Here is a 14,992-nt window from a genome sequence, read left to right on the forward strand (position 1 = left end):
AAGACTTGAGAGCTTCAAGAACTCTGCAGTGGGCTGGGAGTGGTGGCTTTTGCCTATAATCCTATAGCACTTTAGGAGGCTGAGGAGGGAAGATCACTTGAGGTCAAGAGTTCAAGACCAGCCTGGGCCACACAGCAAGATCCCATCTCTACAAAAAATTTGGCCGGGTACGGTGGCTCTCACCTGTAATACCAGCACTTTGGGAGGCTGAAGTGTGTGTATCTCCTGAGGTCGAGTTCAAGACGAGCCTGGCTAACATGGTGAAACCCTGTCTCTACCAAAAATACAAAAATTAGCCAAGTGTGGTGGTGGGTGCCTGTAATCTCAGCTACTAGGGAGAGTGAGGCAGAAGAACTGCTTGAACTCGAAAGGTGGAGGTTGTAGTGACCTGAGATTGTACCACTGCACTTCAGCCTGGTTGACAGAGCAAGACTGTCTCACACACACACGCACAAAAAGAAAGAAAGAATGAAAAGGTTATGAAGGAAGATTCTAAACTGCAAAGATTTGTGGTTGCTGGCTTTCAAGCCATGTTAATGAATTAAGTCAACATGCACATTATCAAAATGCCAAAATGTTACATCTGGTGAAATGAAGGGAACTTTTGCTTTATTTGTCTTATCTGCCCTATCCTGTAATGTCTGTAATCACAAAGATGGAATACATTCTAACATTTAGGTTCTATCACTTAAAAAAGGCAACAATCCTTTTCACTCAGAACTTTGCAATATAAAACAGAAACCAGTATTAACTCATGAAAATAATGCACATTCTAAACATATATAAAGTATACTTGTAAACTACTGTGAACTAGTGTTGTATACATATGTATATAGAGTATAATGGATATATTCCACTAAAATCTAATAAATTTTAAATTATTTGACTGCATGGATGATGGGCTCTTGTTTCAGTTCCCAGCACATTGTTCTTCCAGTTCTACTGATAGAAGTTACTCATTCTAGCCAGGCATTTATGTTACCTTTGTGCCTTTAATCAGGTGTTATAACCTCACCTGGCTTGGCTTGTCCGGAACTAGAAAGGTATTTCAACAAACACTTTGCTCAATGTAATTGCTCAGGTACTATTTGCAAAAATAGGACAAAGGTAGACAGTAAATAGAACTGCCACCTGCCACTGACTGTCATAGGCTAAATGACTGGCCCTAATTTGTCACTCTTTCTCACAGCCATATCCTGCTATAAAAGGTGAAAGGGAGTCTATTTCCCCATCATCCTTTGACTTTATATACTTGGTGAGATGGCTTGCTTTGGTTAAGAGCAAGTAGGTAGAATTAAGTGTGTCAGTTTTGAATGTAGGTAGGCCTTAAGAAGCCCCTAGAGTTTACTTCTTGTGCCTTTGCCGGGTAAGCTGGCTCATATGAGACCTGTAAAGAAACCAAGCCAACCCAGTTAATCCAGACCTACAGTGATAAGCAGAGCCAACTATAAGAATAAATAGTGGTTGATTAAAACCCCTGAGTTTTGTGGTGGGTTGTTATACAGCATTATTGTGGCAACAGCTAACTGAGAAAGTACCAAGCTTTTCATAAAAGTATATGCAACAAGATGGGACTGCGACTGTCGTGGCTAAGGGAGATTGGAGAGATGGCAATCAAACAGTAGTTTTCTTCAAATATGAGTAAGTTACACCCCTTTCAACAGCAAACATTCTTGAAGACTCTCCATGCGACCTTTATGTTAACTACGTACATATCTAAAACTAGAGAGTGGGTATGGTGGCTCAGGCCTGTACTCCCAGCACTTTGGGAGGCCAAGGTGGGAGGATCACTTAAAGCCAGAGTTGGAGAGCAGCTTGGGGAAGAAAAAAAACTCAAAAACAACCAGTAACCAGGATAAGTGGGACACACTAATCAATTCCAAAAATGGAATCATTTCAGTGCCCTATCAGAAGCCAGAGCAACAGGCAAGTCCGCATTAACACAAGGGCCACGTGGGAGTAGAAAAGGTGGCCTTACTGGCATGTTTGTGACACTGCAGGAGCTGGACTAATCCAGCCCAGGAAGCCTACTGAGGAAATGCTGCCCTCCCACATTTACAAATGAAACACATCCTTAGACCTCGCTGCAAACGCACCATGATGACACACAACTTGGCAGCACAGTGAGTGGAGTTTATTTTTAAAATTTGTAGAAAACTGGCATTTAGATTTAAAAACTTATATTACAAAATTATCAGCAGCAGTCTTAAGTATTTCAACAATGCTGACAGATTCCACTTTGCTAACACAAACAAGGCTATTATCCCATGTTCGAAAAGCAGGACCCATGTTCGAAAAGCAGGACCCATGTTCCAAGAGAGCCTACTGCTACACATCTGCCCCACCGCTCAGGACCCATTTGTGACCGTGTCTTCTTCCATCTCTTCTTCACCATCATCAGTGGGCCCTGAAGAAAACCAGAAAACCAAAAGTAGAATCAGTTTTAGAGAATCTATTTCCTTAGCACGTGAGTGCTTGTTCTGTGGCCCTTGTTTGCTAGGCGCTGAAGCAGGTCCAAACAGATCAAAAGCCTCTGAGGAGCTTATTGCTCAGGGACAGTCTAGTCTGTCTTTGGCAGGTACTGGAAGGGATGATCAGTTTCAAAGGAAAAGGGTCACAAAAGTGTCAGAATTGCTGCCTCCCACTGTAGTTGATGATAATTCATTTTTGTGAAGGTAAAAAGTCTACGGTCCTGTGCTTTTCATGGCACTACCATAGCAAAAAAACTGGAAATACTCAAAAACATTTGCGCACCTTCTACATGCCAGATATTGGCAACAGTTCAACGACTTTATTGTCTCTAAATTAGGAAAATATGGCAACAATTACCAAAAAATGTTACATTTGTTCAACAATTTATGGCAGATATTTTGGTCAATGTATTCCTGGGGGGGAAAAAGTTGTAACCCTTTCAATTGTTTGGGAAAATTGGGAATCTCTGACTTAACATCAGTCAGCTGGATTCTTGTACTGGCTTCATCATTCCATCCCTTGCAATATGCTATTTTGATTGATGACCATGAAGAAAATTTGGCCACACAGGCATATAGTTAGAAAAGGGAGAAACATTTTAGGCCAGGCGTTGTGCTCATGCTTGTGATCCCAGCACTTTGGGAGGCCGAGGAGGGCAGATCAGGAGGTCAAGAGATCGAGACCATCCTGGCCAACATGGTAAAACCCCGTCTCTACTAAAAATACAAAAATTAGCTAGGCTTGGTGGTACGCACTTGTAGTCCCACTACTCAGGAGACTGAGGCAGGAGAATTAATTGAACCCAGGAGGTGGAAGTTGCAGTGGGCTGAGATCATGCCACTGCACTCCAGCCTGGAGAAAGAGTGAGACTCTGTCTCAAAAAAAAAATAGCCTTTGCAGATAACAACAGATACTCTTTTTAGATACTATGCTAAAACTTGACAAATGGCAGCTTCCTAAAGGTTAGACGGCAGTGTGAAGTCTGAAACCTTACCAATGAACTCTTCATACTTTACTTGGTTTATCTTGTACTTTGAACAAATCTTTTACCTGTACACAATTTTGTATCATTTGGAAAACAGCGGTTCCCGGGTTTTGCAGATCTTCCAAATGCTGAGACATTTAATTACACATCAAAAATGTCACACCCACTAATTCACATGCATTAACATTACTACTGAGTTCCCCAGAAAAGTCTTTTAAGTACTGGGGGGCTGGCAGGTTACAGCAGTGGATACAAGTTTTCCAAATTTTAATTTTTGCTTGAAATCTTAAATGTTCAATTGTTTTCCTTGAAGTGACAGGCTCATTTCATTGTTTGAGAAGTCAGCTAGAAGACAGTTAACAGCTGCCTCTCAACTGAAACGACTGCCCAGTGCATGCAGATATCCACCCAACTCAAGTATGCAGACAATGCAGACACGTGTACCCCATTCTCTCACCCAGAATATCAGAGACGTGTGCTCGAGGAGTGACATTTAATAATCTTCACTGCTGCATCCAGGACACTTAAGTGAAACTGGTATGCATTCTACTGGGATTGCAGAGCAGGGAAGAATATAACAACTATTATTTAGCCCTCTGCCCTGATTCCTGCGGAGGTGCCAGCAGTTCTACCTCCTATTGCTCCAGCAGTGCAAATGTTCATACAAAAACAAAGTAACACCTTGGTGTATTCGATTAAAAAAAGTCTTGATCTTATGAACTCTCAGAGGCCCACAAACCATACAGTAGAAAATCACTGTTCTTAAAAAATGTCTTTTTCATTTTTAGCTCCCAGCTCAAACATTATTTCCCTAGAAACTGTCCCCAAGATAGCAGTCTAAGTAGAGGTCCCCAGTTACATTCATATCAAAACTTGTAAGATGTATTTCAGTATTTTTTGATATCCCCAGTGCCCCACCTGCTGCACAGCATAAAGCAGGCATTCAAATAGTAGAATAGCTCCCACTTATCAAAAACTCGCTAATGTTGAGCCCTGTGCTAAGTGCAGTCTCTTAGGCCTCTCAGCAATCTTCTGAGGTTTGGTACTATTAATGCAGATTTAAACATGAGAAAACAGACTTGAAGAAACTTGTCCAAGGGCAGAGCTGGTGAAGCTAAGATTTGGGCCTCAGACTGCTTGGCTCTAGAGCCCGTGTTCCTGACTACTGAGCTATTATGCACACACACAGATATAGACAGGCAAACGTCCACATGGCTATCTCTAGTGTTCAGTTCACTCCATGGCTGAAATAATGCTAGCTTCAACTTTTACATAAAACCCTCCACAGCACTATGACTTAACTTTCTTTATCCAGTACTTTATCTTCAAAGAGCATTTAAAGGGATTTCATGTATTAGATGTGATGTAAGGAGGCACTGTTCCAGCATTCTGGAGTCATAACATCTAAATGGTTATGAGAGTTACAGCGAGTGTAACATTAATTTGAACGTACAAAGAACACCGTTTGCTTACCCGATCTGCGTTCTCTGCCAGGAATCTGACCAGACTGCAGCAACCCCTTCAGCCTCTCCACTTCAGCCAGAGTTGAAGCATTTGCTATAGCATTCTGGAGGACAGAGGACAATGGAGATGGATGATTAACTTCAACCAAGGATCAACTACCCAGAAAACTAAGTATCAATCACCTACAGAAATTCACAGCAACTTCTCCATTTGGAACATTAAACACTTTGGTGTTGGGGGAAGAATGTTATTGGCATATAGAAATAAAACTAGAAGCCAAATCACAAATTTCTAAAATTGGGGAAGAGATGCAGGCCCTCTTATAAAAGAGAGCAAATAATCACTCCACATGTCCTAAAACTGTTGCTAAATGAAATAACTATTTGAATTATTTGAATAACTATTTGAAGGAACTATTGAATAATTTAAGGAGGCAACATTATAAAACTAGGGTCCCTACTGATTAGCCAAAATTATTTGCCAGACAGCAAATCTTTGAAAGTAAAAATTAAGGCAAACATTGAGACAGCATACCAAGGTAACTAACTGTTAGAAATGATAAATGCATTCTGGAAAATGAGACAGACAAAGCTGCCTCCACATCAATTAGCTCGTGTAATTTCAAGTCTGATCAAATAATAACTTCAAGCAAGTTTTTCCTTAAAGAGCAATATTGCTGTATGCTAATAACTGTGGGAAAATGAAATCTGCAATGTTCACAACATGCTTATTATCCAACTTCGTGTTCTGAACCCATCTCGGCTCGTTCCAGTCCAAGAATCCTAACACATGATTACCTTGATTGCTTCTACATCCCCTGGAGAGGGCCCACCTTTCTTTTTGTCAGTTGGCAAACCAGCACCTGGATTAAAACTTAAGAGGGGGAAGAACATAACTGTTAAACCTAGACCAACAGAAGTTGCTTCTCTTTTACTTTCAAAAGGTTTTGAAAGTAATTCAACCAGTGTAGTATCTTATCTTTGTTAACAAACTGATACAAGAACTCTCTCCTTCAGAAACACCACCCAGTTCATCTTCCTATATAGAAAATAGGATGTACATAATATCACATTGAGACCAACTACTGAAATATTTGCTCTTTTAACCTGGTAGAAATGTTTTGTGATGTATGGACCATTGATGTGCATGGACTATAAGCACTCAAATTTAATACCACATTAATATGTCAGAGTTTTTGGTTAATTTGGTAGGAGACGAACTGCCAGACAGATCAGATCATGTTTCTGAAGGTGAAGAAGAGTTAAGTTGGATATCGTATCTTACGTTTTGCTTCTCCTGGCAATATCCTTTGCAAGCTGTGCACCCCGTTTGCCCTTGAACATTTTCTCTGCTTCCTGACGCTCCTACAGCGACACCACACACAGAGTTAATGGAAATAGGAATACCACATGCATTTAAGTGCATTCCTCAGAAGACATGGAAGTGAACTCTCCTACAATACTCCGGGCTGGTGAAAATACCAAAAAGCCAATGTCAAATTAAAAGAAGACACAGTGGTCTTCTTTCTTTGGTAAAGGGCGCTCCCTGAAGAAAGTTCACTCTCCTAGTTCCAAGGATGGGATCCCAGGAACTAAGAAGGCAATTAAATAAATAATAAAATAACAAACTCCTAATAAGGGGAAAAACCATTCTAACAATCAGAGCTGCATAAAAGTGGTTTACATTAAGTTCTCCACTGGGAATGTATCTAAGCAGACAATCCACTGTTAAGAGCATTCACCGTGGCCTCAACATTTTTCAAACTTTGGAATGGCCAGCATTACATAAAAGAGCTCTAACTCAAAGTTCTACCATAAACTCTGAAATCAGAAAAACATTTGACATAACATTCCCCCACCCCCGTTTTTATTACAAACTAATGTTAACATTTACCATTTAGACAATTTCAATAATCAGTAATAGAAGTATAAAGAAAAACGCAACTCTACAATGACTCACAAGCAACGAATTACTACTTACTTTTAGTTTCACTTTCTGGAAATCCAGTACTCTGACTTGCGGAACTTTATAAATCACATACAATCTGTAATGCTTCTTATTGGTTACCGGATTTCTTAGAATACTAAAAGAAAAGGAATAACACAATGCCAATCTTGTTCACAGCACAGCACTCAAGAGGTCTGTTTGCATAGTCTAAGGCACCTATAAACCAAGGGAACACCCACATTCTTCACGTTTCAACGTTGTAACATCTTAACATTAAGGAAACATACTCAACATTTCTTTTTAACAGCCACTTTAAATTAACTGATTACATTAAGATCAAGGCTGGTAAAGGCAATGTTATTTTAAAGGACTTCATTTATTTTGTCAAAATGCATAATTCCCATACCTTAGGTAAGTCAGCGATTTGAGAGATGCCAGAGGGTCCAGATCACCCTGTAAAGTAATAGGCACAGGTAAGAAAATACCACATGCTATTTTGAGATTTTGAAATGGAGAGTGATTTTGAAGCAAGTATCCACGTTGTCTTTACTAATTAACTTTTGCTCTCAAGCACCAAGCCCAATACTAGCACATCACAGATGCTTAAATAATTTCTACTGGTGAATACATTCAAGCTTCTAAAACCTAAAATGTTGGCATTAACAGCTTCTGTCTCAACAGCAGGAAACAAAAAATTGCTTTCCTACAGCAATCTCAAAGCAGCTGCTGAGCAACGATTTGGAAAAGAAAACAACAACAAGGCTGATGGGACTCTGGACCAAGCTATTCACAGCGGAACTGCAAGCCAGAATCTCAGTGGAAGGTGGGCTTTTCTGCTAGCACCAGCTTCAGTATCTAAGAACAACAAAGGCGTATCATCCTTTGAAAGAAGGCACGTTTATCCTAGCCGCCCCTGCGGATCTCTTTAAATAAAATTTGCAAGGACAAGGAATACTATAGTTTAAAAATGACCGAATTAATGGAAAGAAGGTAGGGTGATTTTTGAATCTTCTCCAATTGCTCCATAAAACATTTGGAGAAGGACAGCAAAAATGAAAACCTGTGGTCAACAGCCACAACCAAGCTAGATGGCAAGGCATTTGCCAATAACCCTAAAATAGCAACGAGTAGAGACAACCTGTTTCGAGAGCAACAGGACTTGGAACGGCGAGGAGCCATCTGCCAAACTGGAGAACTCCAAAGTGACTGAGAAAAGCAGGCAAAAGACCAGCACGTTCCAATAATGATGACAGGGGTCTGTGATAAAGGTTGAAAGGGCAGCAGCAATTTGGGCCCTCACTCTTAACAGAAATCATGTCCCAACATGGCCCTGCACTGGACAGAAACTGCTGAACAGATCCAGATTGGGTAGATGGCAGGGGAAGGGTGTGTGTGTGCAAGAGGCACAATGAGAAGAGAAGTACAGATGAAAATAGGGAGAGCAGGGCCAGAAATTCTCAAAAAGCAAGCTGCCATCTTCAAATATGTCACAAAACCACCAGAGGGAGCTCTAGAGCTTGATACCGTTCTACACCACTGAAGATGATCCAAAAAAGTAATGAAGAACAAAGTGTTGGGCTGGGAGCATAGCACATGCTTGTAATTCCAACACTCTGGGAGGCTGAGGCAGGTGGATCACCTGTCTCACAGGTCGGGAGTTTGAGACTAGCCTGACCAACACGGAGAAACCCCATCTCTACTAAAAAATACAAAATTAGCAGGGTGTGGTGGCGCATGCCTGTAATCCCAGCTACTCGGGAAGTTGAGGCAGGAGAATTTCTTGAACCCGCGAGGTGAAGGTTGCAGTGAGCAGAGATCGTGCCATTGCCCTCCAGCCTGGGCAATAGAGTGAGATTCCATCTCAAAAAAAAAAAAGAACAAAGTGATAATGTTGTTACATACACAGTGTAAAACATAATGGTGATGTAGTGATGGGTTTCAAAAAAGAATAAATATGGAAGAAGCTGAAGGGTGCTGAAATGTTGAAGGTCACTGTACTGTATGTTTAAGAGAGTAAACGTGTCAAAGTTTAAAATTAAATTTTGAAGGTCACTGTACAGTGATCTTAGCATTTAATTTTAAAGTTTGATAAATATGTGTGTTTTAATTCCTAGGATGCTAACTAAAGACTGAAAGAGAGTAAATAATTTCTAAGCCATCAGAAGGAAAAAGGGAACGACAGAGAGACAGCATGTACAATAAAGGAGAGAAAAAGGATGGCAGAATGGGTGGGACAAACAGAAAGCCCCAGAACAGAAAAAAGACAACTGAACACGCCAGTAATTACATTAAATGTAAATGGACTAAATATAAATAATTCACTTTAAGTGAATTAACTTTTAAAGAGCTTTCAGACTTGATTTTAAAAATTCTAACTATACCCTGTTTTCAAGAGATAAATCTAAAATACAAGAGGTACAGAACTTTGGATAGAACAAAATTTATCATGCAAATACTAACCAAAAGAAAGATTGTTTTGGTATATCAGGTAAAAGAAACCTCAAGGTAAATAGCATTAATACAGATAGAGAGTCACAACATAATAAAAAGGTTCCATTCAACAGAAAGATATTAATAATTAAAAATTTGTATGTATCAAATAAGGCAACTTCAAAATATATAAAACTAAAATCAATAGAACTTCAGGACAGTCAAATCCACTACCATGCCGTGAGATTCTAATGTACCTCTTTCAGTAACTGATAAGCCCAAGAGTCTTCATTTTTGCAAAGAGCTTTAACTACAACTCAAAGTTCTTTAACAGCACCTATCATGAAGACACATTGCCTATAAATACGTATTTCGAATTGAGTACTTCACACACTTTAGAAAGGACGTGGCCATGGACCAGTGCTTTCTTACGTTTGTAGTTAAGCATCTCCTTGAGAATCTGAAGGATGCTATAGACCTTGTCCACAAGGAGTGAATACAGTTCATTCTTAACAATCAGAGAAATAAGGAAGGTTAGGTCATAAATCAAAATTAAGTTATATAATTTTTTTTTTGAGATGAAGTCTCAGTCCATTGCCCTGATTGGAGTGCAGTGGCATGATCATGGCTCACTGCAGCCTTGACTGCTGGGGCTCAAGCGATCCTCCCACCTCAGCCTCTGGAGTACCTGGGACCACAGATACACGCTGCCACATCTGCCTAATTTTTTTTGGCGGGGGGGATGGAATCTCCCTCTGTTACCCAGGCTGCAGTGCAGTAGTGTGAATTCAGCTCACTGCAACCTCCTCCTTCTGGGTTCAAGCGATTCTCCTGTCTCAGCCTCCCGAGAAGCTGGGATTACAGGCGCCCACCACCATACCCAGCTAATTTTTGTATTTTTTAGTAGAGACAGGGTTTCACCATACTGGCCAGGCTGGTTTCGAACTCCTGACTTCAAGTGATCCACCCACCTCGGCCCCCACAAAGTGCTGGGATTACAGGCATGAGCCACCGCGCCTAGCCTTTTTTTTTTTTTTTTTTTTTTTTTTTTTTTAATTACTCATAGAGAAGAGGTCTCACTATGTTGCCCAGGCTGGTCTAGAACTCCTGGGCTAAACTGATCCTCCCGCCTTGGCCTCCTGAAGTGCTTGGATTACAGGCAGGAGGTATGGCACTTGGCCTACAACATGAATTTAAACATCCAGTGTTTAAGTGAAAATTTAGGTTACAATACAATATACAGTATCTCAATTATGTTAAAAATTAGATACAAAGAGCAGAAATTTTAAAAGAATAAAAATAAATAGGTCAAAATAATCATATCCACAAAGTGCAAGGGAAACTTGCCCCAAGTTCCAAGGAAATCAGTTCCAAGTGGACTGTTCATCTAAAGAAGACTAAAGCAAGGTTTCTAGACTAGAACTGTTCAACAAGATTTCATGCACATAGACATGTCATCTAAAATTTTCTAGTAGCCATGTTAAAATAAATAGTTGAAGCCAATTTTAGTAATATGCCATTTAAGCCATTATCCAAAACATTATCATTTCAACATCGATATAAAAAGTTACTGAGAGAGTTTACTTTTTTTTGCACTTAAGTCTTTGAAATCCAATGTGTGTTCTATAGTTGTAGCACATCTCAATTTGAGTAGCCATCTGTAGTTACTGGCACTATACTGGACACTGCAATTTTAGCAAATAACATAGGACTTTATGGCCCTGGGTTAGGGGAAGCTTAAATACCAAAATCGCTACAATAAAGGAAAAGATGGATAAATTGAACTGTACATAAATTAGGAACATCTCTACAAGACATCCCAAGTCAAAAGATAAGAGTAGGAAAATATTTGCAACATACAGTTGCAGAACCCAAAAGGCCCAGATCCTGAATTAGGAAAAAGATAAGAAAGAGGATGAGATTATTTTCTGTGAGATTTTCTAGAATTTGTAAATTTTTGTAGGAAGCACATAGTACCTTTAACCCAACCCACCAAATACATTTTCCTTCTATGCAGCTTACCAGTTCCACGAGACTATTATTGGTGAGAATGAGTTCTGTCAGACAGGGCAGAGCCTGATCCAGTCCTTCACCTATACGGCTAAAATAAAAATAGAGTCTTAGTAAAAATGAAAATTAAATAAGCTAACAATTTTATCTACCTCCCTACTCAGAGGATCTCAGAGAGACACTTACAGATCCTTCTTCCAACATCCTGGCAAAGAGGAAACAAGGCAAAAAGAAGAACCCTTTTTTGAGGCCACAGGGTCAGTGACAGAAGTGGGATGAACCCAGGCCTACGGGACACTGCTTGGAGCTAATTCTGCCACACCATCCAGCAGAACCTGAGAAAAGGTGCAACTCCCGGGCGGCACAAACTGCTTAACTCACTTCATGACTTTTTGTGCAGGCAGCACAGAAATACAAATAATTCTGCATTCACAGCTCAGGTACAAGACACAACAACTATACTATAGGGGAACGGTAAACCTATGAGAAACATTTCTATCTGAAGGAAATCCCACTCACCACCCAGCACTTTTAAAGATATTATCTATAAACCGAGTGCTTTTTTTTCCAATAAAGTTTACACAGAGCTGATGAAGGCAGGGCCAAAAAAGACCTCAACTTCAGTAATTAACAGTCTAGAAATTAGTTGCAGTTAAAAAAAAAATCAGAGAAGCTCAGTCAAAAATATAATTGTTACCTTTATATATCCTTTTACTATGACCCCTTTGGTAAGTGTTTTAGAAGCCAAAATGTGTACAAAGCACCATGTTTTTAATTTAAATTAGAAACTTATCATGAAAACAAAAATACATGATTTCTGAATAGATACAAGTAAGACTAGACTAATGCCAGGTTAATCTCTGGATCTCTAAAGGAAAAGTTCATTTCTCATTTTAAGAAGAAACATGTATTGAATATGGCTCCCATTACGAAAAAAATATAAACATTTAAAAAAAAAAAAAGAAAAGAAACATGTAGGTTTAACTGGTAGTATGTGCTACAACTTCAGAGAACACTGCAACATTTACCGTAGGTGGAAAAATTACTTTCCCCAGCAGACACTTACCATATTCTGTTGTTGTTCACTAACAATGTTTTTAGTCTTCTCAACAAAGGAAAACCATCCAGTTTCCTGATCTCATTGTCAGAAAAATCAATAGCATCAAACTGGTCTAACGTAGCACCTAGATTTTCAATGACGGGAATTTTATACCCTGTAAAATGGAGGGAAAAAAAACACACAAGAGGTATTAATATAACTAAACAGCCTCTTAAAAGATGAGCAGTATTTCATAGTAATCAGACTCCAGGCCTTGATTCATTCAGGAAGTATTACTTACCTAGCACCTACGCCATGTTACCTACGCCTTGCCACTGTACAAGGTACTAGAGATAAAACGCTGAATGAGAGTGCCATGAAGCTTACAGTCTGATGACAACAAGGACAAGGACAATAATAATGGCGAGATAGTTAGCTAACATTTATAAGACCATTTACAAGGTGCACACTGTTCTACGTCTTCAGGGCTAGTTAGGCGGCAGCAGCACAACAGGAACTTACACTTTGGGCTGCTCAGTTTCAGTGCCCAAACAAGGTTCAAACACTGTGGACACAGTTCTCCACCTCTTGCACCCCCACAGGCCAGATTCTTAGAACCCATCAGAACAGCCTCAAGACAGCATGACAGTTCTCCCTCCTCTCCCCCAGCTCCAATTCAGAGTTGGAGGTCAATGGTTTACATACAGTAATAAATCACACTGTGAACACTCAAATGTTAATTTGTCTAATATGGGCATTATTATGTTAGGAGCTAAAAGAAATATGCCGAAGAAGCAAGGATTATTTTAAAAAAAAAAAAAAAACTCAGCCAAAGTTAAGGTACACATTCCAGAGCTGTACTGCAAGTACTGCATCAAAATCAGTATTCTCCACACTGCACGCACTCCGTAAAGAGAAATGGCAGAGATCACCGTAAGTGATGATTCGCTCTTGAACTGAACCTTTCTCTAAGAAACTTAAATTCAACAAAATAAAAATACTGGGCGGGGCACGGTGGCTCACGCCTGGAATCCCATCACTTTAGGAGGCCGAGGTGGGTGGATCATCTGATCAGGAGTTCGAGATCAGCCTGACCAATATGGAGAAACCCTGTCTCTACTAAAAATACAAAATTAGCTGGACGTGGTGGCACATGCCTGTAATCCCAGCTACTTGGGGGGAGGGCTGAGGCAGGAGAATCGCTTGAACCCAGGAGATGGAGGTTACATTGAGCCAAGATTGTGCCATTGCACTCCAACCTGGGCAACAGGAGCAAAACTCCGACTCAAAAAAAAAAAGAAGAAAAAACTGGGGTCTGGGCGCGGTGGTTCACGTCTGTAATCCCAGCGCTTTGGGAGGCCAACGGGGGCGGATCACTTGAGGTCAAGAATTCAAGACCAGCCTGACCAACATGGTGAAACACCGTCTCTACTAAAAATACAAAAATCAGCCAGGTGCAGTGGTGCACGCCTGAAATCCCAGCTACTTGGGAGGCTGAAGCACAAGAATCACTTGAACCAGGGACGCAGAGGCTGCAGTGAGCCGAGATCACGCCACTGCACTCCAGCCAGGGCGAAAGAACAAGACTTCATCTCAACGCAACACAACACAAAACACTGGGATTTCCCAAAGGTCAGCAAGAAATCAAAGCAAATCCCGAGACCATAGGTCCCCGTGGGGAACAAATCTCAGGCTACGATTGCATGGTCTTATCCCCAGAGAAGTTGCTCTTCACATTCTTTCTAAAGCGGTCTCCTGAAACGCCAACTAGCCAGCTGCCCTCCCAATTTCTTACCAAGTCTTACTAAGGTTGAAATAGTACAGGAATCTAAATAATTGGGAGCGCTTCCACAACTTACACACAGCACCCGGCGGTGGAAGCCTAGGTGTAACAGTTCAATCTTTAAAACGTCTTCACATAGGAGAAACGCCAGACAATTAAAGCTACTAAGTAGAAAATACTGGGGTAAACAATCGCTTTTGTTGGGGGACTTAGTTTCTTCCATCACATTAAGAATAATGAACACATATCCTATCTACACTCACAATTTCATCCGGCGGCAAGAGTTAAGAACCAATCACTCACCCTGCACTAGCGTTACCACCATTAATGAGTCGCTCTTCCCGGCCCTCAAACAGAGTCGGCTACGAAACAGCCAAGCAAGGCCTAACAGAGCCCCACGAGTATGCACCAGGAAGTAATGAAGTCATCCGTGCCTGTCAGGAGGCACGGCGGTAACAGAAGGCTCCCAAGAGCCTAACGGGATGCGCGCTTGGCAACAACGGCAAGAAACCGGCCGGCGGTCTCGGCGCAGCCCGATCGGAGACCAGATTACCCACCCGCGGGCCAAGCTCCGGCCTTCGGTGCACGCGGCGGAGCGAGGATCGTCAGGCGGCGCACTGCAGCCCGGGGACTGCCCGCCCGCGCCCCCGGACTCACCCCGGAGGTCCAGCTCCCGGTCGCGCACCGCGTTGGTATATTGGGCCGCCTGCTCAATCAGCTCCGCCGTCAGCTTGACCATTCTGCCGCCCCCGGCTTCCCAGCGCCGTGGAAAGGACGCTGCCTCGCGCCAGCGACGCGTCCCAGCGTGCCCCGCGCCCCGCCGCCAGGCAGCACCAATCGCATCCGCCGAGTGCGCGCGCAG

The 14,992-nt window shown here is 41.4% G+C and overlaps 1 protein-coding gene across 1 annotated transcript; it reads right to left on the bottom strand.

Moving 5' to 3' along the window:
• Positions 1 to 2,112: 2,112 nt before the first annotated feature.
• On the bottom strand, positions 2,113 to 14,939 carry SNRPA1 (small nuclear ribonucleoprotein polypeptide A'). Its single transcript, XM_012463889.2, has 9 exons — positions 14,788 to 14,939; positions 12,375 to 12,522; positions 11,321 to 11,399; positions 7,275 to 7,321; positions 6,902 to 7,004; positions 6,206 to 6,285; positions 5,719 to 5,794; positions 4,931 to 5,024; positions 2,113 to 2,407 (listed from the first exon to the last, which is right to left on the bottom strand). The coding sequence occupies exons 1-9, from the start codon at positions 14,867 to 14,869 to the stop codon at positions 2,349 to 2,351; spliced, it is 768 nt and encodes a 255-aa protein (XP_012319312.1). The 5' UTR covers positions 14,870 to 14,939; the 3' UTR covers positions 2,113 to 2,348.
• Between the last annotated feature and the right edge of the window lie 53 nt (positions 14,940 to 14,992).

Source organism: Aotus nancymaae, unplaced genomic scaffold (assembly GCF_030222135.1).
Source record: "Aotus nancymaae isolate 86718 unplaced genomic scaffold, 86718_ANA_hifiasm-v0.15.2.pri h1tg000014l, whole genome shotgun sequence".
Taxonomy (NCBI): domain Eukaryota; kingdom Metazoa; phylum Chordata; class Mammalia; order Primates; family Aotidae; genus Aotus; species Aotus nancymaae.

What these genes read in the sequence shown, in the direction of transcription:
- SNRPA1 (XM_012463889.2), bottom strand. Translation starts at nt 14,869, where the DNA reads ATGGTCAAGCTGACGGCGGAGCTGATTGAGCAGGCGGCCCAATATACC. An exon ending in CCGGGAGCTGGACCTCCGGG is followed by an intron (nt 12,523 to 14,787) that starts GTGAGTCCGGGG and finishes TCCATTTTACAG; the next exon opens with GGTATAAAATTCCCGTCATT. An exon ending in TGGCAGAGAACGCAGATCGG is followed by an intron (nt 2,408 to 4,930) that starts GTAAGCAAACGG and finishes GGTTTTCTTCAG; the next exon opens with GGCCCACTGATGATGGTGAA.